Below are 23,088 nucleotides of genomic sequence, written 5' to 3' on the forward strand. Positions count from 1 at the left end.
GTGCTGCCACCATTGCCTTGTCCTGGGGGCTCAGCCTGGTGGGGCATCCTGCTCCGCACACTTCACGCCTACGATCCATCTCCAGCTGCCTCCTTCCTATGGCGCCAGCATGGTGGCTGGGACTGCATGCCATAGTCCTTCCGGCTGCTGCTACCTCACCGCGGTCTGTGTGCTGTGGAGTGAGAGGCTCTGCAACTCGTTGGCATGCTTGCTCTGCAGCGTACGCAGCTTGATGAGTTAGCAGTGGCAGCTGCGCAGATCCCACGGACGGGAGGAGGTGATCAGAGACCACTCAACCAGCCCCAATGCTGACTGTGTCAGGCTGTTTTCACACCCGACTCGAACCCAGCACTTGTTGTCAGGTCCTGTCAGGTTGCGAGGCTCTAGTTATTTGTGCAGAATATTAGAAGGATGTGTGAAGGACCCAAGGTGGTTTCTGAATGCTCCTCCATGCAAGCTGAGTCCCATGCACAAATGGATGTGTTTCTGGTCTAATGCTCATTGCTTTGGATATGGCATGTATACGAGCCCAGACAGGGAAAGGTGGATGTTGAATTCTGCCTAGCAGATGGTGCCAGTTGATGTGAAGTTGACAGCATCAAACATGTGACGATTGCTCTTAACTCCCTCGCTGCTGTCTCTGTTTCTTTCTGGCAGGAGACGCTCTACACTTGTGTGCCCTACGCTGTAATCACTGTTACTGGTTGATTGGGTAGCTTTGTGGAACCAATAGGCAGTCTCTGTTGTGCTGTATGAGCTAGAGTGGGGTGGGCAAACTTTTTGGCCTGAGAGCCACATTGGGGTGTGAAACTGTATGGGGAGCCGGGTAGGGAAGGCTGTGCCCCCCAAACAGCCTGGCCCCTGCCCCGTATTTGCCCCCTCCCACTTCCCGCCCCCGACTGTCTCCTTCAGAACCCCCAACCCCTCGAACCACCCCTGCTCCTTGTCCCCTGCCCCCCCTCCTGGGAACCCTGCCCCAAACCGCCCCCCCGGGATCCCACCCCCTATCCAAACCCGCGCTGTCCCCTGACTTCCCCGACCTATGCACACCCCCGCCCCCTGACAGGCCCCCTGGGACTCCCATGCCCTATCCAACCCTCCCTGTTCCCTGACCCCTGACCGCCCCAGAACCTACTCCCCATCCAACCCCCCTGTCCCCTAACTGGGCCCCAGGACCCCCCGCCCCTAACCGCTCCCTGTCCCTGGACTGCCCCCCAGAACCCCCAACCCAACCCCCACACTGCTGTGCAAGCGCACTGCCGCCACCCCCTTACCATGCCACTCAGAGTGGCAGGAGCTCGCAGCCCTGGATGTGGCCCGCGGGCCATCGTTTACCCACCTCTCAGCTCTCACCTCTCATATCACCATATGGGTTAGTTATTGTACAAGCTGTCTTTTAATTTTTTGTTGTGTCGATTAGGTTATCGTATCAGGCTAGGCTCCAGCACCGACAAAAAGGATACCGGACGCCTCCATGTGGACTTTGCTCAGGCTCGGGATGATCTGTATGAGTGGGAGTGTAAACAGCGGATGCTGGCACGAGAGGAGCGCCATCGCAGAAGAATGGAGGAGGAGAGATTCTGTCCTCCTTCTCCACCCCCTGTTGTCCACTACTCTGACCACGAGTGCAGCATTGTCGCTGAAAAGCTGAAAGGTATGTATTTCTGCAGACTGGTTGTTTTTCATAGCAAATAATAAGAAATTAAACACACCCAGATTTCAGTGGCTTCCTTTACTAGACTGACTAATACCACCACCTGGTACCCTGTAATGGGGTGTTTACCCCTCACAAGGCAGGATTGATAAAGTAGAATAATTAGCCTGATAGGCTGCATCTGGGGAAGAGCCAAGGCCTGGAAGAACTGAGAGAAGATGGACTCCAGCTGGGGGAACAGGAGGGGCTGGTATAAAACCAGGAAGTTGGCAGCAGAAAAGGGCTGCAGGGAAAATAGTCTGCAGTCACTCCCTGAGAGAAGGGAGCTGTGTTTGGGTCTACAGTGCCAGACAGCCTGAAGTTACTGTCTGGGAGGAGGGAGGTTGGGCTGGTAAACATGAGGGGGAGGAGGGACGAGCCAGAAGCAGAGCTGAGAAATAGGAAGATGTAGGAAGGAGTTCAGGGGAAGAGCAATATGGTGAGGGAGTGAGCAGGCCACCATTGCTAGTGATAAATAGGTCCGCTACTAGCCACTGGAGGGGTGGCACAGTCAGGGCAGTGAAGGGGAGCCTGCCGTTTTGTATAGAGGGATTTTTGCGTTATGGGGTCCTTGTATTCCCCTGTCTTGATGACTGGTTCCTAGCAGTGCAATCCAAAGATGAAGTTTGGATCTCGACCAATGTTGCTCAGACGCCTTTCCTCCCTAGAAGTCGGAGTCAGTGTCGAAAAATCAGCTTTGGTTCCCGCACAGTCCCGAGTTTTCAGAGAGGCCTCCATCAATTCAGTTTCAGCACGAGCTTACCTACAAAAGGACAGATTCCAGACTCTGCAAGAACTCATGACCCCAGTAGTCAACAGTCCATCTGTCCTGGTCAGAACTTGCCTATCCCTCCTTGGCCAACTGGCAGCCCGCATGTATGTCACCGCCTTTGCTTGCCTCCACCTTTGTTGCCTCCAGATTTGTCTCCAGGGAGTTTACTCGCTCATGCAGCACTAGGGACCTTCTGATGACAGTCCCCACTTGAGGTGCTCTCTTCCCTCTTGTGCTAGACGGACCCATGACATACCTGTGTGAGGATTCCCTTCCTCCCAGGACAGGACAATCATCATACACACATCCCTCATAATAAGGGGAACACACATGGGAGACCACATGATGCAAGGCACATGGGCCCCTGAGGAATCCTGGATGTATACCTACATCCTGGAACTCTGGGCAGTATAGAGAGCATGTCAAGCTTTTCTCTCATTCACCCACTCCCATCGCGTTCTCATCATGTCAGACAACACTACCACCGTTTATTACATCAACAAACAAGGGGACACAAAAATCAATAATGTGCTGTGACACTTTTGCATTTTTATTTCTGATTTTGTAATAAGAACTTTTTCATTTTTACCATATAATTATAAAATAAACCAATTGGAATATAAATATTGTATTTCCTTTTCAGTGTATAGTATATAGAGCAGTATAAACAAGTCGTCTGTATGAAATTTTAGTTTGTACTGACTTCGCTAGTGCTTTTTTTGTAGTCTGTGTGACAAAGCTCTGACCTTGCCTCCGTGGGTCCCGCGTTTCCTGGCGGATTTCGCTAGCCTCAGAGGCTCGCTGTGACCCTCCACGTAACCCTTCTTTCTCTAGAGACAAGGGTCCCAGTCTACTGAGGCATTTTCATCATAAGCCAGCGAGGGAGGTGAGGAGAAGTTATCCTTCCTTGCACAGTCTCTGTTGTCTCCCAGTCTCAGTGATTAATTGGGGGCAAAGGTGGTGGTGGGGAGCCCGGGCCCACCCTCTACTCTGGGCTCCAGCCCAGGGACCCTAATAGTATCAGCTATGGTAGCTGACCTTTTAGAAACATGACATGTACAATTCCCTGGGCTACTTCCCCCACAGCAGCCCTCACTTCCTCAAGCTCCACTTCACCCTTACCTCAGGGCCTCCTTCCTTGTGCCTGATATGGTGTGTACTACTCAGCCTCTCCAACAGCACAACTTCCTCCCACAGCTCCTGACATGCACACCCACCTGACTGACTGGGAGGCTTTTAACTAGTTTCAGCCAGCCCCTGATTGGCTTCAGGTGTCCCAATCTACATAGCATTCTCCCTGCCTTCTGGAAAGTTCTTAATTGGCCCCAGGTATCTTAATTGATCTGGAGCAGCTTCCATTTCACTTAACCTGGTACCAGGGATTTGTTTAGCCTGGAGCTAATATATCTATCTCCCACTACTTTTCTATAGTCATCTGGCCTTGCCCCGTCACATCTGTTCTAAAACTAGGCAAATATCAAGAGGAGTTGATGTACCCCCGGAAGATCTCTGCGTACCCCCAGGGGTACCCATGATTGAGAACCACTGCATTACGCTATACTATCAGTTGTCAGGACCGTCTCCAACCCTCGGCGTGAGGGCCCATTCCACGAGAGCCCTGGCATCCACCAGGGTCACCCTCCACAATGTGCTGCTTAGAGACATATGTATGGTGGCCACATGGAGTTTGGTACATACCTTTGCTACACATTACGGCTTGGTTCGGAACTTTGCAACAGATGCCTCATTCAGCACAGCTGCCTTCCACTCCACTCTTCCGAACTATGTACTGCTTGTTAATCACCCTCAGTGGAATACAATAGGGACCATTACTCAAAGAAGAAGAGGCAGTTACTTACCTGTAAGTGGAGGTTCTTCGAGATGTGTGACCCTATCTGTATTCCACTTGCTGCCCTCCTTCCCCTCTGCTGCGGATCTGTTGGATTTGCGGCGGTGAAGGAACTGGAGACTGTCCATCTGACCTGTCTGTTATCACCTCAGATTAAACCATGAGGCGAAGCAAGGGCAGACCAACAGACACTACTACTTCCAAAATCTACAGCTCTGGATGCATAGTGCAGTGGAATACAGATTGGGACCATGCATCTCGAAGAACCTCCACTTACAGATAAGTAACCTCCTCTTCTCATCTAATGGCTGTTTGGTGGCCTGTACATGAGATGAATCTGTGGATCTAGTTCCAGCCCATTACATCTCACAGGCGTTGTTTATCCTGCTTCGAAGAGATGGCCTGGTGCCCTTCCTAGCAGTTATCTATCACCAAGATCTGCTGATGCAGATTCCTATAAGGTGCCAAGATCCAGAAAAATTCCAGCTGATGGCGTTGAACATGAGGGGCTGAACCCCTGGAAGCTCAGATACTCTGATCAGCGGCTGGCCTCTGCCAGGTTGCTCTCTGGCCAGGATGACTCTCCAACTTCTGAAAGGATTCCATATGCAGAGCATAAATACTCAGATCTCTGGAAGATCTGCAGATTCTGGAGTGCACAACACGGAGCTCTGAGTGTTGTGTGGTGACTCCATTAAAAAGATGAGCCTTGGCAGTGGCTTTGGGTTCTCTCACAATGTCATCTGACAAAGGTAGTCTGGCTTCTCTCCTACACATCTGCAGGTTTCTTAAAGCAGTGGCAAAAATTTGCTTTCTGTTAAAGCTCCTGTACGAGCTGGAAGCTGAACCTTGTTATGGAACACTTCACAGAGCAGCCCTTTCAGCTGATGGTTAACTCATGATATTTCATCTCTGTCAAAGTTGCCTGCTTACTGCCAATCACATCTGCTTGAAGGATTAGCAAGTTAAATGCACTGTCTATCAAGAGGCTTTTCTGCAGCTTTCCCTCAAAAGTAATACTCAGATTTCCTACCTAAAATCCATTCTCCTCATCAGCTCAATTAGGACTTTATTCTGTCCTGAGCCCTCTCATCCTCAGGAGATAGAGATGGCACCATTTGGATGTTAACAGGGCCATCAAGTTTATCTTGGGTGGACAAAGTCATTCAGGAAATTGGATATTGGTCCATCACTTATGTCGCCAAGAACAAGGGACTAGAAGTTTCTGAGACACCCTTCTCTAGGTAGAATTGAACATGTCTGTGGTTATTTAGGGGTTAAAGCCAGGACATTTTTCCGCTGAGGTGGTGACACTTTCCAGGCTAATGTGGGAGGAGCAGCAAAGGCATCAAGACATTAACAGCTATGTTTGTGGTCTTCGGGGTAGGCTAACTGACTTAGAGTAGTAAACTCTCTGTTATGAAAAGACACATTTACAACAAAATTAAGTGATCTGGTTTTGTGTGGCATAAATCTACATAGGGCATATATATTATACAGGCCCAGATTTTCAAAATCTAGTGGCATTGTGTGCCCAACTTGCGACTCCTTAAACAGGCCTGAATCTGAGGGGGTGAGTGTGCTCAGCACTTTCTGAAAATCAGCTGCTTTCAGGTGTCTCATGTTGGGCACCTAACATCACTAGAGACTTTTGAAAATTGATGATGGGCTGCAGTTTCCCAGCTGGTCAGCATGGAACCCCTGCTGCCTAGCGAGAGCCAGTTCCTCCACCCAACAGCTAGAGGTGTGACATAGGCTGAGAACAGCAACCCCTTTCACAAAGGCTAGACAATAGCCTTCATCTGGAAAGTCCTCTCAGTTACTGTTACCTGAGGCAGATATGATCCAGTGACCTAGAGGTAAACAGCTTTTGTGGCCAAGCGTCCCCCTGAACTAACCATTCGCTGGTCTCCTGAGCCAGGCACCCCCCAGCACCTTGCCCTTGAGTCAGTCACTCACCAATTCCTGGGCCAGCCGTTCACCAGTCCCCTGAGCCACGGACACCCTGCTGCCCATCCCTGAGCCAGCCACTCACCTGCTCCTCAGCCAGCCTTTTGCCAGTCCCCCGAGTCAACACTCACCAGAGTTGGTTGATTGTAACATTTGTTGTTGTTTTGTAATAGCCTGAAAGTGACATTCCTTGCTAAACTAATTTTCCATGAAGTAAACATTAAGCTAAATCTTCATGCCTTTACTCAGGCAAGCTGTCTTTGAGTCAGTGGGCATTTTGCCAGGGCAAAGGGTGACTAAAACTGGATAGGTATTTCAGGGTTTGATCCATGCCTTTGTATTGTCTCTTCAGTAGAGCTGCACTTAACCCAGTTCTGCTCCAGCGCAGTGGGTGTGAGCTAGCTGGGGGCCTTGCCTTCCTCTGCATTGTATTGCAGCAGCTGCTTTTTCTTCTGGGTTTCTCGGCTGCAAAACGATGTATGATTCTGAGGACAATTCAGATAACAATCTTAAGACAGGTTAGGCCTGAGGCCTAATGTAATGCACTTGCCCTCTAAAATATGGTCATGATTGGAGAATATTTACAAAAATCCTAGTAGCTAGCCAGATTCATAAATTATCATCAAATACAGCGAAACCACAAAACCTCTAAGATAATCTTTGCAAAGCATGCTTTCCATAAATTGCTGTTCTGGCAGCCCCTGTGTATTTGGTACTTGACTGAAAGCTGGCCATGTTGTGTTTTGAGGAATCTAATCCGGCTAGACTAAGGGTATGTCTACACTACGAAATTAGGTCGAATTTATAGAAGTTGATTTTTTAGAAAGCGATATTATACAGTGGATTGTGTGTGTCCCCACGAAGCTCATTAAGTCGGCGGAGTGCATCCACAGTACTAAGGCTAGTGTAGACTTTCGGAGTGTTGCACTGTGGGTAGCTATCCCACAGTTCCCGCAGTCTCCACCGCCCATTGGAATTCTGGGTTAAGCTCCCAATGCCTGATGAGGCAAAAACATTGTCGCAGGTGGTTTTGTGTATGTCGTCAGTCGCCCCTCCCTCTGTGAAAACAAAGGCAGACAATTGTTTCGCGCCTTTTTTCCATGCAGGCGCCTCACTGCTTTTAGCAGATGGTGCAGTAGGACTGCTAACCGTTGTCATCGAACCACCGCTTCCACTGCCACTCTGCTCTCCTGCTCTCCTGATGCTATGAATCCACCTCGCAGGTCCTCTATATGACCGTCGTCATCCACCGCTTCTGCTGCCACTCTGCTCTCCTGGTGGTCTCGCAGGGCCGCGTCCGCTGCAACTCTGCTCGGCTGCTCTTGTCTCACCATAAAACGGCAAGCTTGCAGCCCACTCAGCTGTTGTGTTCTGGCAGCAGATGGTGCAGTAGGTCTGCAAAACTGGTCATCCAACCACCACTTCCCCTGCAACTCTGCTCTCCTGCAGACACCATACCACTGCAAGCATGGAGCCCGCTCAGATCACCGTGGCAATTATGAGCATTGTAAACACCTCGCCCATTATCATGCAGTATATGCAGAACCAGAACCTGCAAAAACAGGCGAGGAGGCAATGGCAGCACGGTGATGAGAGTGATGAGGACATGGACACAGAGTTCTCTCAAAGCACGAGCCCCGGCAATTTGGCCATCCTGGTGGCAATGGGGCAGGCTCATGCCGTGGAACGCCGATTCTGGGCCCGGGAAACCAGCACAAACTGGTGGGACCGCATAGTGTTGCAGGTCTGGGATGATTCCCAGTGGGTGCGAAACTTTCGCATGCATAAGGACACTTTCATGGAACTTTGTGACTTGCTTTCCCCTGCCCTGAAGCGCAAGAATACCAAGATGAGAGCAGCCCTCACAGTTCACAAGCAAGTGGTGATAGCCCTGTGGAAGCTTGCAATGCCAGACAGCTACCGGTCAGTCGGGAATCAATTTGGAGTGGGCAAATCTACTGTGGGGGCTGCTGTGATCCAAGTAGCCAACGCAATTACTGAGCTGCTGCTATCAAGGGTAGTGACTCTGGGAAATGTGCAGGTCATAGTGGATGGCTTTGCTGCAATGGGATTCCCTAACTGTGGTGGGGTGATAGACGGAACACATATCCCCGTCTTGGGATCAGAGCACCAGGGCAGCCAGTACATAAACTGAAAGGGGTACTTTTCAATGGTGCTGCAAGCACTGGTGGATCACAAGGGACATTTCACCAAAATCAACATAGGATGGCTGGGAAAGGTACATGACGCTCGCGTCTTCAGGAACTCTGGTCTGTATGAACAGCTGCAGCAAGGGACTTACTTTCCAGACCAGAAAATGACCGTTGGGGATGTTGAAATGCCTATAGTTATCCTTGGGGACCCAGCCTACCCCTGAATGCCATGGCTCATGAAGCCGTACACAGGCAGCCTGGACACTAGTCAGGAACTGTTCAGCTATAGGCTGAGCAAGTGCAGAATGGTGGTAGAATGTGCATTTGGACGTTTAAAGGCGTGCTGACACAGTTTACTGACTCGCTTAGATCTCAGTGGAACCAATATTCCCGCTGTTATTACTGCTTGCTGTGCGCTCCACAATATCTGTGAGAGTAAGGGGGAGACGTTTATGGCGGGGTGGGAGGTTGAGGCAAATCACCTGGCCGCTGATTATCCGCAGCCAGACACCAGGGCCGTTACACTGCGCATCAGAGAAGCTTTGAAAACCAGTTTCATGGCTGAGCAGACTACGGTGTGACAGTTCTGTTTGTTTCTTTTCGATGAAAACCCGCCCCCTTGGTTCACTCTGCTTTCCTGTAAGCTAACCACCCTCCCCTCCCTCCTTCAATCACCGCTTGCAGAGGCAATAAAGTCGTTGTTTCAAATTCATGTATTCTTTATTAATTTGTCACACAAATAGGGGGATAACTGCCAAGGTAACTCGGGAGGAGGAAAGCACCGGGTGGGGTTGGGGAGGAGGGAAGGACAAGGCCACACTGCACTTCAAAACTTACTGAATGCCAGCCTTCTGTTGCTTGGCAATCTTCTGGGGTGGAGTGGTTGGGTGCCCGGAGCCCCCTCCCCTGTGTTCTTGGGCATCTGGGTGAGGAGGCTTTGGAACTTGGGGAGGAGGGCGGTTGGTTACACGAGCTGCAGTGGCGGTCTGTGCCTTTCCTGCACCTCAACCATATGCCGGAGCATATCAGTTTGACCCTCCAGTAGCCTCAGCATTGCATCCTGCCTCCTTTCATCATGCTGTCGCCACCTTTCCTCTTGATCCTGCAACCTCTCCTGTTGCTCCCGCCACTTGTCCTCTTGCGTGTCCCTCCTGTCCTCGCGTTCATTTTGTGCTTTCCTGGACTCTACCATTGTCTGCCTCCACACATTCTGCTGGGCTCTTTCAGTTTGGGTGGACAGCTTGAGCTCAGAGGACGTTTCATCGCGAGTGCGTTTTTTCTTGCCTTCTTATCTGTGCTAGCCTCTGGGACGGAGATGCTAGTCGCAGCGTTGAAACATTTGCAGCTGTGGGAGGAAAAAAAGGGGAAATTAAAATAGAAAAAGACACATTGGCCATTTAAAAGGAGGGGCTGGTGTTTTCGGGTTAATGTGCGGTACAAACCCAACTAACGCCCCCCAACACACACACACACACACACACCCAGTTCTCTTGGATGATCGCTTCACTCCTCCCCCCACCGCGTTTCTAACAGCGGGGATGATTTCTTTTCAGCCACAGTCAAACAGCCCAGCAGGAACGGCCAACCTCTGAATGTCCCCTTAATAAAATTCCCCTATTTCAACCAAGTGACCATGAATGATATCACTCTCCTGAGGATAACACAGAGAGATAAAGAATGGATGTTGCTTGAATGCCAGCAAACACTGGGACCGCATGCTACCATGCTTTCTTATGCAATGATTCCAGAGTACGTGCTACTGATCTGCCGTGGTAAAGTGTCCTACCATGGAGGACGCAATAAGGCTGCCTTCCCCAGAAACCTTTTGCAAAGGCGTTGGGACTACCTCCAGGAGAGCTTCATTGTGATGTCCCTGGAGGATTTCTGCTCCATCCCCAGACACTTTAAAAGACTTTTCCAGTAGCTGTACTGGCCGCAAATGCATCCCAAGTCAGGGCAAATTAATCATTACAACACGCTTGCTTTTAAACCGTTCATTATATTTACAAAGGTACACTCACCAGAGGTGCCTTCTCTGCCTTCAAGGTCTGGGAGCCCTGGTTGGGAGGGTACTCTCTCCAGGGTGATAAACAGTTCCTGGCTGTTGGGGAAAATGGTTTCTCTGCTTGCCTGGTGTGCGCTATCTTCAACCTCCCCCTCCTCATCATCTTCCTTGTCCCCAAATCCTCATCCCTCTTGCGTGAGACTCCCTTGCAGGAGTCCACATACAGGTGTGGGGTAGTTGTAGGGGTACCTCCTAGAATGGCATGCAGCTCATCATAGAAGTGGCATGTCTGGGGCTCTGACCCCGAGTGGGCGTTTGCCTCTTGGGTTTTTTGGTAGGCCTGCCTGAGTTCCTTAAGTTGCATGCGGCACTGCTGCGGGTCCATGTGATAGCCTCTGTCCTTCATGCCCTTGGAGATTTTTTCAAATATTTTGGCATTTTGTCTTTTCAAATGGAGTTCTGATAGCACGGATTCCTCTCCCCATACAGCGATCAGATCCAGTACCTCCCGTTCAGTCCATGTTGGAGCTCTTTTGTGATTCTGGGACTCCATGGTCACCTCTGCTGATGAGATCTGCATGGTCACCTTTGCTGATCAGCTTGCTACGCTGGCCAAACAGGAAATGAAATTCAAAAGTTTGCGGAGCTTTTCCTGTCTACCTGGCCAGTGCATCTGCGTTGAGAGTGCTGTCCAGAGCGGTCACAATGGAGCACTGTGGGATAGCTCCCGAAGACCAATACTGTCAAATTGTGTCCACACTAACCCAAATTTTACCTGGTGATGTCGATTTCAGCGCTAATCCCCTCGTTGGGGAGGAGTACAGAAATCGACTTTAAGAGCCCATTAATTGACAAAAATGGCTTCGTTGTGTGGATGGGTGCAGGGTTAAATCGATTTAACGTTGCTAAATTTGACCTAAACTCATTGTGTAGACCAGGGCTAAGCAAATAGTTCAGTGCTGACTGCTGGTAAGGTGGCTGCTGAACAGCTGAGCCACTGGAAATGACTCTGCAGATTTTGCCTGTTCTAAAGATTTTCTGTTTTGACCCAGACGATTCCAAGTTCTTGGAAGCAGTGCAGACCTTGGTGACCTGGATAGAACGTGGGGAAGTGAACAGGCGGAGTGCAAACAACTTCTACTCCATGATCCAGTCAGCTAACAGCCACGTTCGCAGATTGATGAACGAGAAAGCAGCCCATGAGAAAGAGATGGAGGAAGCTAAGGAGAAGTTTAAGCTTGCTCTCTCAGGGATTCTAGTTCAGTGTGAGTAGTATTTCTGCACTGAGTGTTGTTCATGTATTACTGAGAGATTTTTTTGGTTTTGAGGGGGTGCAGCAAATTCAGCAAGACCCCAGAAAATATAATCACCATGGCTGGACAAATACAGTTAATTTACAGATATATGTCATTTACCTCCATAAAATTCTGGTGTTTCATGGATGAAGCATTTACACACAGGGGAATGAACTCCTCATTTGTTCTCTCTTAAATATATTCTGTTAATTATTCTACTGTAGCAATACCCAACATTCTGCACCTTTGTGTGCAGTCAAGGTAAGTCCCCAGCAGCCCAGTGCCTCGGTGCAATATTCAGGATTGACTCACCAAAGGTAGGATGTAACAGAATGTTTTCAAAGTCCTGTTTTGTAGAAAGAGGCTCCATAAATAGGAGATTAAATCAATTTCTCATGGTGACATAGGACCAAATTTTAAACTAGTGCCTTTTGCATTTGGTTTTCCTTTCATGCTTAATCTTGATTCAGATTTTTTTCTATTCTTACCATAAACAAATATGGGCATTGAATCCAGGAGATGCAGTGTTTTCTGCAGAGTAAGTAGTAATAGAGAGAGCAGGAAGTGTTGTGTAATTAGTCACAGACAGATCACGGGCAATCATTAAAAATTCACGGAAACCCGTGACCTGTCCTTGACTTTTACTAAAAATACCCATGACAAAATGGGTAGCCTGGGCAGATGAGGAGGTTGGAGGGGGAAGGGAGGCAGGGAGCTCCAAGGTCCCCCCCGCTGCAGCTGGGAGCTGCCGGGGTTCCCCCTGCCACCTGCAGCAGCCTGGAGCTCCGTGGATCCCCCTGAGGGCAGCAGTGGGGGTCCTCCCTGCCGCCCGTGGGGTCCCCCCTGCCACTCGTTGCAGCCGGGAGCAGCGGGGATTCCCCCTGCTGCGGGTCCCCCCTGCCGCCCATGGCAGCAGGGAGCCACGGGAGTCCCTTTTGCCACCAGCGTGGGCGGGGAGCGGCAGGGCCCCCCCCGCCGCAGGGCCCCCCCCCGCCGCAGGGACCCCCTGCTGCCCTTGGGGGAAGGGAGTGGTGGGGGTCCACCTTACCACCTTCAGCGGCCAGGAGCAGTGGGGATTTCCCCTGCCACTGGGTCCCCCCTGTTGTCTATGGTGGCCGGCAGCGGTGGGGAGCTGCAGGGTTTCCCCCCTGCCACTTGCGGTGGCTGGGAGCTGCGGGGGTACCTTGCAGTTCAGTGCCTCCACACGTGGCAGGGGACCTGCAGCTCCCAGCCGGCGCTGGCTGAAGTCACAGATGTCTTTGGAAGTCATGGGTTCCGTGACCTCTGTGACTAAATAACAGCTTTAGTAATTAGTCATTATAACACACCCATTAGTATTCTTATTACAGCTGCACTGGTTAGTCTAAACATAGAGTACACTGAGTTTTATTTCATAAGAATCATGCCCACTACAGCAGGCCAAATATACAAAGCCAATTCTAGCTGTGCTTCTTGTTGTGAGGAGAATTCTACCCCTTTGCAGGGGGAGATCACATACTTCCTTTAAAAACTTCTCCAAAAATTGGCAGGAAAAATATTTTGAAAGAATGACTCCGGAGCCCTGGTTTGACAGGTGAGTGTCCAGGGAAATGAGAGCTTCCTGGTTTTGTTGCCCTGTGGTGGAGGACCCTTCCCTGTGCTTATTTGGGTGGTGTGTTATAATGTCCAGGTTATGCGTCTGTGCTTTGGGACTGAAACAGTGGCACAGAAGAACGCAAGCTACACAATCCTTCCATTCTAAAGAGTGCGAGACCCTTTTCTGCTGGAGTCCCAGGAAATCTTCTGTTTGACTTGTTGGCTCCACTTATACAATGTATGCTTCGTGCATTTAACCCTATCTCACTTTTGTTCTGTTGAGAATGACTCTGGCTTCCCCAGTTGTTAATAACTTGAGAGACACTTTGGCTCTGGCCTTCTGGAGTCCCTTCTTTCCTTTCTGGGCACTGAGTCCCTCCTGAGCATGGCCTCAGCACAGTACAGTGTTATAACAAAAGATTAGCCAAACCACCTGCCTGATTCCGCTCTTTTACTCCTTTACTCCTCTCGTTTGCATTCTCTGGATGATATTCTGGCCCGATTTGACTGCTGATTTCACACTACAGTTGAGCAGATAGTGGCTGTGTACCATTCCGCCTCCAAACAAAAGGCTTGGGACCATTTCACGAAAGCTCAGCGTAAGAACATCAGCGTGTGGTGCAAACAAGCCGAGGTTGGTAATTTTTTATTGTGTTAGATCCTACAGAGTACAGTCTCTTTCTTAACAGGATATTGATTTTAAGTTTACCTGGGCACTTAGTAGCACTGTGCTCACATGGACAGAAACAGCCTTAATGAAATGGTGCAATATGGGCCTTACTTAGATCATCTGCTGCAACAAAGGTAATAAGTGTTCCATTGGTGTCTCTGACTGGAGAAGGATCCTTCATATGCTAACACAGCCCTAGTAACGATAAATTGAGCTCTGTAAGCCATTGGTATTGTGTACAAGAATAACTGTTGGGCCATGGTTTCTATTGTGGTATTAGAACTGTAAAAATTTGTGTACTGGTGTGGAAACTGCGTGGAGTCACCTGAGAGAGAATCCTAAAAAGGACTACATAGTTCTTTATCTAATCCTTGTAACAGTCTTTAGAGGTGCAAAGTTTAAAGCTGGCACAAATGCAGCAGGTCTGATGAAGGACATCATTATACTTCTGTGTCTATAGAATGTAATTAAGGTTATGTCTTCACTAGAGACCTTACAGTGACACAGCTGTACCGCTGCAGCTGTGCTGCTGTAAGGTCTCCTTTGTAGCCACCCTGAGAGCTCTCCTGTCGGCGTAGTTAAACCATCCTCAATGAGCGGAGGTAGCCATGATGGCTGGGAATTTTGCCAGAAGCTGGGAATGGGTGAAAGGGGATGGATCACTTGTTGATTACCTGTTCTGTTCATTCCCTCTGAAGCACCTGGCATTAGCCACTGTTGGAAGACAGGATACTGATCTAGATGGACCTTTGGTCTGGCCCAGTATGGCCATTCTTATGTTCTTATGACGTAGTGCTGTCCACACTTCCGCTTCTGTCAGTGTAACTCAGTGGTTCTCAACCTATTTATCATTGTAGTCCTCAGGCTGAGAACCACAGCGCCCCCCGCCCAAAGACCCCTCCACAGAGCGGGGCCGGGAGTGGAGCCCTGGGCGCAGGGACAGGCAGCTGGACCCAAGGCCTTGCTGTGCAGGGCTGGGTAGCTGCGGACTGGACCCTGGACCCTGCCATGGAGGGCCGGGCAGCTGGAGGCTGGACCCTGCCATGGAGGGCCGGGCAGCTGGAGGCTGGACCCTGCCATGGAGGGCCGGGCAGCTGGGACCTGGATTTTTTAGCACACAGCCGGGCCGTAGCTGTATGCTAATTGGGCCGCATGCAGCCCGTGGGTTGAGAACCACTGGTGTAACTTATGTCAGTCAGGGTGGTGTTTTTTCACACCGCTGACTGACAAAAGTGCTAATGACAGGTTTCAGAGTAGCAGCCGTGTTAGTCTGTATTCGCAAAAAGAAAAGGAGTACCTGTGGCACCTTAGAGACTAACAAATTTATTTGAGCATAAGCTTTCATGAGCTACAGCTCACTTCATTGGATGCATTCAGTGGCTAATGTAGACATAGCCTAAGTTTACAGTGTAACAGTGGAATTAATTTGGGTTGTGGTTAAAACTGCAGTTCCTTCTAAATGAGAATAAAAGATGAGAGAGACAAGGTGGGTGAGGTAATATCTTTTATTTGACCAGCTTCTGTTGGCAAGAGAGAGAAACTGTCAACCTTACACGGAGCTCTTCCTCAGTCCTGAAGAAGAGTTCTGTGTAGCTCCAAAGTTTGTGTCTCGCACCAACAGAAGCTGATCCAATAAAATATATTTCCTCACCTACCTTGTCTCTCTCATATCCTGGTACCAACACTGCTACAACACTACAAACAATAAAATATGAGGCAGAAGAGATCTGTTCTTATCTGGTCCCTGTATGAAGCAGTGCTGCACCTTCACAGTTTAGTTCCAGAAAAATTAAGATCACTGAACACTTCTTTTTATGGAACTGATATTCTCCCAGGATTTGGCTCTCAGTTTCTAAGGATGGAAAACTTGTACACTGCAACCCATTCTTCCATCAGACCACTGGAAAGGGTCATAACACTAGATCCCTGCCTGTAGAGTTCATCCAGCTCCTCTTTGGCATGCCTGAGGAAGTGTGCAGGAGGGGACTTTGCTATAGTAAACCTTGTAAGGTCTGCGGGAGTGGCTGCAGAGATCTGCTACTCTGAGGAGATCTGTAGGCATGAAGCTCCTCTCCTGAAGACCTCATAGAATAGCGCTCCTCCCACACTGAGTCCCACTCTTACTCCTCTCACCTTATGAAGGCTGATGTCAAAATTGGTGTCTTCCAAACTATTATCCCCCCAGGGCATAAACAGTGATGTAGAACATGCAAATAATTCAGTTATTTTCAGATAATGAAACTTAAAAAGAAGTCTGCGTCTAGATTTAATCATATCCTCAAGTGAATCAGTCATCAAGTTTCACAACAAAGACATTTATCAGCTGCAGAGATCCAGGTTTGTGAATCGAAGTTCAAGAAGGAATAATTTTAAAATACTCCTGCCTCTTACACTGAGGAGTGGAGAAATTTGTGAATTCACAAAGTGCATTCTTTATTCACAGAGGAAGTGCTGTAAGTTTGGAAATCATCTTTTATGTTTGAAAAATAAAGTAATTGAGTCCCTGCTAATCTCAACATAACCTTAACCATGGAGCTGCCCTGGCAGCTGCATAATGAGCAAACTCTGCCCATGCGGGGAAGTACAATGCTGTATTAATAAGAGACTGCAACTTGGGTAGATATTTGTAGCCATTGTTTACAAAATTCGGATGATGGAAGATAGGGTATTGACTAATCAAAGCTTGGGACGCAGAGTCAGGAGATCTAGGTTATACACTCCAGTCTGCCACAGACTTGCTGTGAGGCCTCGAACAACTCATTACATCTCCAGGTCTCAGTTCCCTGTTAGTAAAATGGAAATCTATCTGCTTCTGTGGCCCCAGCAATTTGGTATCTGGACACATCACAGTCATTAATGAACTGATCCCTGAGGAAGGGATATACCAATACTATCAACACTACCATTTTACACATGGGAAGCTCAAGCAGAGAGTAATTAGGTGGTTGCCCAAGATCACACATGAACTTTGTGACAGACAGGACTTTTGTCTTCTGAGTCCCAGTTCAGTGCTTGAACCACAAGACCATGCTCCTCCCAGGATGCTGTCAGGCATAGTTAAATCCTTTGTGACCCACAGAAGGAAGGGGACAGCAAGGTGCAAACTGTTCTTCTCTGAGGTCCTGGTGCTAGTTGTGGAGTGTTCCTGTAGAGCATTTTCTGTGTGACTTACTTGTTGGTGTTTGACTGGAAGCAGTGGGTTTAGGGCAGAGCAGGATGTACATGCTGGCTTGTCATGGAACTTTGGCATTGATATAGGTTGCCAATACACCCTCACAGTCTTCTAAACTGTTAACTTTATTCAAGTTTAGAAAGACAGGTGCTGGCCACTGGCCAGCTATGTGTTGCAGGCGATGGGAAGCTGCAGCAACCCAGCAACAGCATGTTGTGGTGTGTGTTGTCAAAGCTGGCCACTGGGGCTGTGCAAAATGTAAGCACCAATCCAAAAGCAGACAGTGCTCCCCTGGCTTAGAATTGAAATGACAGAGGTTTGCAGCTGTCTGAGAAGATCCAGGCTGGACCCTTCCTCACCCCATACAATTTCCCTGCCAACTATGGCACCTAGGCAGACCGTGCCTCCCACTAAGGTGTCCTACTCAACTCACTTATTATTAGCTGACCAATGGGGATAGAGTTTTCACCCTAAACAAAACTTTTAGGGGAGCCGGCTTGGACATTTCCCCAGCTCAACATCTTTGTGAGTGATGGAGTCACATGTCCCCCATCCTTCAGAGGAGCGTGCAGCTGGGCTGTTCACCTCCCATTTCCGAGCATCAGTGCCAAGAAATCCTCTTCAGTACAATTTGCTTCTTATTTTGCAACCATTCCCATGCAAATTGGTGAGGATTCAGAGAATGATTAAAGGATATGAAAATGTACCTTTTAGTGATAGACTCAAGGAGCTCAATCCATTTAGCTTAACAAAGAGAAGTTTAAGGGGTGACTTGATCCCAGCTTATAAGTACCTACATTGGGGAAAAAATTGATAATGGGCTCTTCATTCTAGAAGAGAAAGACATAACATGATTCCGTGGCTGGATTCAAAGCTAAACAAGTTCTGACTGGAAATAAGGTATAAGTTGCAAATGGTAAGAGTAATTGATCATTGGAGCAGCTTACCAAGGGTTGTGGTGGATTCTCCATCACTGACCATTTTAAAATCAAGATTGGATTTTGATTAGAAGATCTGCTCTAGAAATTCTTTTGGGGAAGTTCTGCGGCCTGTGTTATACAGGAGGTGATCACAATGGTCCCTTCTGGGCTTGGAATCTGAGTCTATGAAACTCTCTCTGTGTCCTAGCTGCTAACAGGTGACACAAAGCCACACTGTGCTAGAGTAGGCTACAGAAGCATCTGATTAGACATTCCATCTGGAAGGCTATGTAGCAAAGTTGGTAAGATTTCTGTTTATTGTAGGTATATCTTTTAGACTTAGTTTTTACTCTCAGCTGTACCTGAAATAACCTTATACAGGCTCTGAGTTATGTTATCTGTGAATAATAGTTATCTCTCCAGCAGAATGACACTTTGGCTCAGGATAAGGGTGGTGAAATGCACAGAACCGTTAATAGCTGTCAGTGGAAGATGTGTGATAATAATTCATGGCCTATGGATGTGCACCTTCCTCTGGGCTAAAGGGTATCATGTGGGGTAGCCCATCTCTCTCATATTTTGCTTTGCCCGGATTGTATGATAGACAGGCCTATCATTGCAAGACCGCCTGCAGCAGGGACCAAAATTGTGAGTTGGCAGCACGGCAAAAGGAATCCATAGAGTAAGGAATCCTCTCCCATAAGGGGTGTTGCCTGCAGTCTCAGAGTCTGATGGGCACACGGGAAGTGTCATGGATGGAGAATCAAGCTAGAGGGATGGATGGTGACAATTATTCATTTTTCTTATAATTAAGAACCATATAATCAAACTGGCTGTGTCTAACTGGTCAGTTTACAACCTCTCTAACTCTTCGTCTTAATGAGTTCACTAAAAGGCTTTGGGAAATCTTGTTCCATTTCACCTCCCATAACTGCGGGTAGCCCTCAACGTCAGAATATAGTGGATATGTAACAACAAAGGTTACTCTTTTTGATTTAATGTAATGTGTAACAGCGACAGAAGGCTCTTTGCAGCTATGTTCCTGCTTCGAAAAAGTGCAGTCTAACCTACCCCTACTGAGGTCAAGCTTACCTCAAGTGTATTTCTTGTGCTATACTTAGACATTAAACCATGGTATCATTTCAGGTCAGCCCTGCATACTATTTGTTACACAAAAGGCTTTATGCAACGTGCGAGTGAAAGACCCAGTGACCTAACCTACTGAGAAGCATTATTTTTGTGTAGGGGGACGTTGCTTAGTTATCATAACATAGGCAAGTCATAAATCACAATAAGTCAAGGAGCTCCACGCAGCTTCACTGCAATGGATGGAGATTCTGATTCACAAATGAGCAGGCTGCCAGAAATTCTGTCATCAACCTGTCACCATCATGTGAGAGTATCCATAGGAAGCTAAAATCCTGACAACACATCATTATTTTGCAAATTAAATAAATGCACATCTAGGCAAAACCATGAATGCAGGTGAGAGAGGATTCACATTAATAACATATTTTAGCACTAATGACCCTAATTAAAATGTTGAGTGATTATTTAGGTATGAATGGTTTGCTTGGCAAAAATAACCTCTTGGCCTCCTATTGAACTTTTCGTACTCATTGTGATTTTATTGTTTTATTTACATCATAAACACAAAATACGCTGAGACATGCTCTTCTAAACTTATGCCTTTAAGTAGTATTAGTAGCTAAAAGCCCATGCCGTCACAAAATAATCCACCATCTATGTCTCCCTTATACAGCCAATGAAACTGTTGCATGCAAATTAGCTGTGGAGTAAGAGTGCTGATTGGTTCAATTACTTTTGATATCACAGTTATACACTACATCGGGATGGGCAAACTTTTTGGCCCAAGGGCCACATCTGGGTATGGAAATTGTATGGCGGGCCATGAATGCTCACGAAATTGGGGGTTGGGGTGTGGGAGGGGGTGAGGGCTCTGGCTGGGGGTGCAGACTCGGGTGGGGCTGGGGATGAGGGGTTGGGGCGTGGAAGGGGGGTCAAGGGTGCAGGCTCTGGGCAGCACTTACCTCAAGCAGCTCCCGGAAGCAGCAGCATGTCCCCGCTCTGGCTCTTATGCGGAGGCGCAGCCAGGTGGCTCTGTGCCCTGCCCTGTCCGCAGGCACTGCCCCTGCAGCTCCCATTGGCTGTGGTTCCTGGCCAATGGGAGCTGCGGAGGCAGTGCTTGGGTCGGGGGCACTGTGCGGAGCCCCTTGGCTGCTTCTTCGGATAGGAGCTGGAGGGAGGACATACCGCTGCTTCCAGGAGCCAAGCAGAGCCATGGCATGCACAGAGCAGGGCAAGCCCCCAACCCCGCTCCCCGGCTGGAGTGTGGGAGCAGGGAAGCCCCAGACTCCACTCCCCAGCGGGAGCTTGAGGCCCAGATTAAAACGTCTGAAGGGCCAGATGCAGCCCCCGGGCCGTAGTTTGCTCACCCCTGCACTATGCGCATTTGTCATATTGTGTAATACTTTGTCTATCCTATGTAACATTGATAAATATTTACAATAGACACACTTGTTTCATAATTACAGGAAGTGCACACTAAAACACACAACTTTCAAGAATAAAAGCTCATCCTGCTCAACAGATAAAGCAGCTTAGAATACAAGCCGTACATGTGTGGCTGAGCAACTCTGAGGTTATGTTTGTAAGCATATGGAACCCTTGATGAAGACACAACAAGTCTCTTGTGCGTATTTTATAGACTGGACTAAGGGACTCGGAGATGAGCTTTCTCTTTATTACCAGTTCTGCATAGTGTCATGGAAGGGCATTTGTTTTTGTTTTTTCTTTCATGAATGCTACCTGGTGGCTGGTTTTTATGCAGGAAGGCACAGTTTATCTGTGAGGGAGAATCTGTGGCTCATAGATTATTCATAGATTTTAAGGCCAGAAGGAGCCCCTATGATCATCTGTAACTCACCCAGTAAACTCTGTATCATGCCCATAACTTCTGCGTGAGCCTATGACATTATGGGGTTTCACCCAGGCCAATAAGGAGTTGTGTCGCCGCTGCCCTGTATCTCTGGGTGCTTTTGTGCTGTGCTGCTTTGGTTCAGAGCCCTGACACCAGCAACCTGTTCACAGAACAATGGCTTCACCATGACTTCCACCAGCCAGGCTACTCTTTGCAGGGTGACACCAATAGCTTCTTCAGTCCTACGTCTCCTCAAAACCGTCTCCCTTGCAGTGTCCAGTCCCTCTCACTGGAATCACACATCTATAATTTATTACATACTGCCCTCACATAGATCACTCAGTAATATCAATGAACTGCATGTTACCAGTTGGCATATGATACCTCACATAATACTCTTTAGACACAGATTATGACAATGGGGTATTGGGGCAATGAGTGTGTCAGGCCTGATGTGAGTTATATTATGGTGTTTTCTCTGTCCGTGGGCATTGAGGGACTCCCTGGCTCACAGAGCTATAGTAGCTCTCTTAGAAAGCCGGACTTGTATTAATGCCTTCCAGTGATGGAGAATCCACCAGGTCCCAAGGTAGGTTATTTCAGTGCAGCAAGAGCATAAAACAAATTAGTTTTGATGTTACATTCAATAAGAGGGGCTGCTGTATTGTGTGTATTATTCAGTCCTGGATTTAGTTACTCTAAATAAAGCTGCCATAGCACCAGAGTGCTACAGAGTTAGGTCCTGCTTTCAGTTGAGCTCAACAGACAGGTTACAGTGTAGTGTGAGGATCTGAGAGGTGGCTTGGTGATTTTGTGTATATTTTGGGAGTCATTGCAACGGCTGGGATCAGGAATAGGCCCTATTCAGTAATTCGCCTATGAGGGCTTGCTGGTGCCCAGAACTGCTAAATGCTGCTGCTGAGTACAACTACTGAAGGAATCAGTACATGCTGGCACCTGGTGGAACTTTGTAGGCCAGGGTAGCTACCTAGCTGCCAAGCATCTTCCCTTGCATAAGGTCTCTCTTAAGTACCTGCACCCTACAGTCTCTCCAGCTCCATCCTCCAGAGCTCCCATTTTGGGTGCTGGCCAGCCCTGTCCCAGAGCTTGCTATGCACCCTGGGCTATGCTGGCTCCTCTGTGCCTCTCTGGCTTCAAGGCCATCAAGAATGTTAGCTATTAAAGAGTGCGAATTAATGCATTTGGGAAGATTTCCCTCCTGATTTCTGTTCCCCGTCACATGTTCCATTGGATCAAATGCTTGACAGAGGCCCTTGTTTGTAGCCTAGCCAGCTCTGGCTCCTGAACTTCATTGCACTGTCATCTCTGACTGACTAGCAGGGTCAACATTCATTCCTGTCCTTTTCATGGTACCTTTCCTATGGCTTCCCCTTTGCACCAATCTGAGAATGTTTCTGTTTCCCACGGCTTGGCTGCTCTTTTCATGGGTAGCCAAACATGAATAGAGAGAACGCTTATTGGCTCCAGGCTCTTGTGGTAAGGTTGCCTCTTGTTTTGCTTAGTAAATGAGACTTCTCTGCCTTCTCTACAGTCATTATTTATGGGACACTCAATCTTAGCAAAGCTCTTTCTGGTAAGTTGGCATTAGGAGGGGCACTTTGCAACCTCTGATGGACTCTGGTAAGTAACTTTGGCATCCTAACACCTGAACACATTTACCCATCTCTCTTCCTGTGTGGTTCCTGTATTGATATTGTGCCCTATGACAGAACCCTGGGTGTGAATGACACTTTTCAGAGAGAATGTCAGAAGCTGGGAATGGGCGACAGGGGAATGATCACTTGGTGATTACCTGTTCTATTCATTTCCTCTGGGGCACCTGGAATTGTCAGAAGACAGGATACTGGGCTAGATGGACTTTTAGTCTGTTCCAGTTTGGCCGTTCTTATGTTCTAATGAAGCTGCTGGACTGGCTTCTCCACTGTCTTGCACATGGCGCAGGCAGACGTTTACTCCTGTGCAAAGTGGGAGTGAACCGCTACCATTCTGCCCCAGTACAGGTGCAAATCAGTACAAGGCCAAAGACAGTCAGGCCTATGGCCCTGCCCTGAGGAGCTGCAGGCTAGGCTGGC

General features: G+C 48.3%; 1 protein-coding gene across 8 annotated transcripts in view; it reads left to right on the top strand.

The window, feature by feature from the left end:
• Positions 1 to 23,088, top strand: part of ENOX2 (ecto-NOX disulfide-thiol exchanger 2) — a 134,985-nt gene that overhangs the window by 79,916 nt on the left and 31,981 nt on the right. For all 8 annotated transcript variants that reach the window (XM_048863436.2, XM_048863434.2, XM_048863435.2 and 5 more), the window contains 3 exons: positions 1,421 to 1,654; positions 11,475 to 11,687; positions 13,820 to 13,926. In XM_048863436.2, coding sequence (XP_048719393.1) covers positions 1,421 to 1,654; positions 11,475 to 11,687; positions 13,820 to 13,926 — 554 coding nt within the window. The remainder of the gene's footprint in view (positions 1 to 1,420; positions 1,655 to 11,474; positions 11,688 to 13,819; positions 13,927 to 23,088) is intronic.

Source organism: Caretta caretta, chromosome 9 (genome assembly GCF_965140235.1).
Source record: "Caretta caretta isolate rCarCar2 chromosome 9, rCarCar1.hap1, whole genome shotgun sequence".
In the NCBI taxonomy this organism is placed as follows: Eukaryota; Metazoa; Chordata; order Testudines; family Cheloniidae; genus Caretta; species Caretta caretta.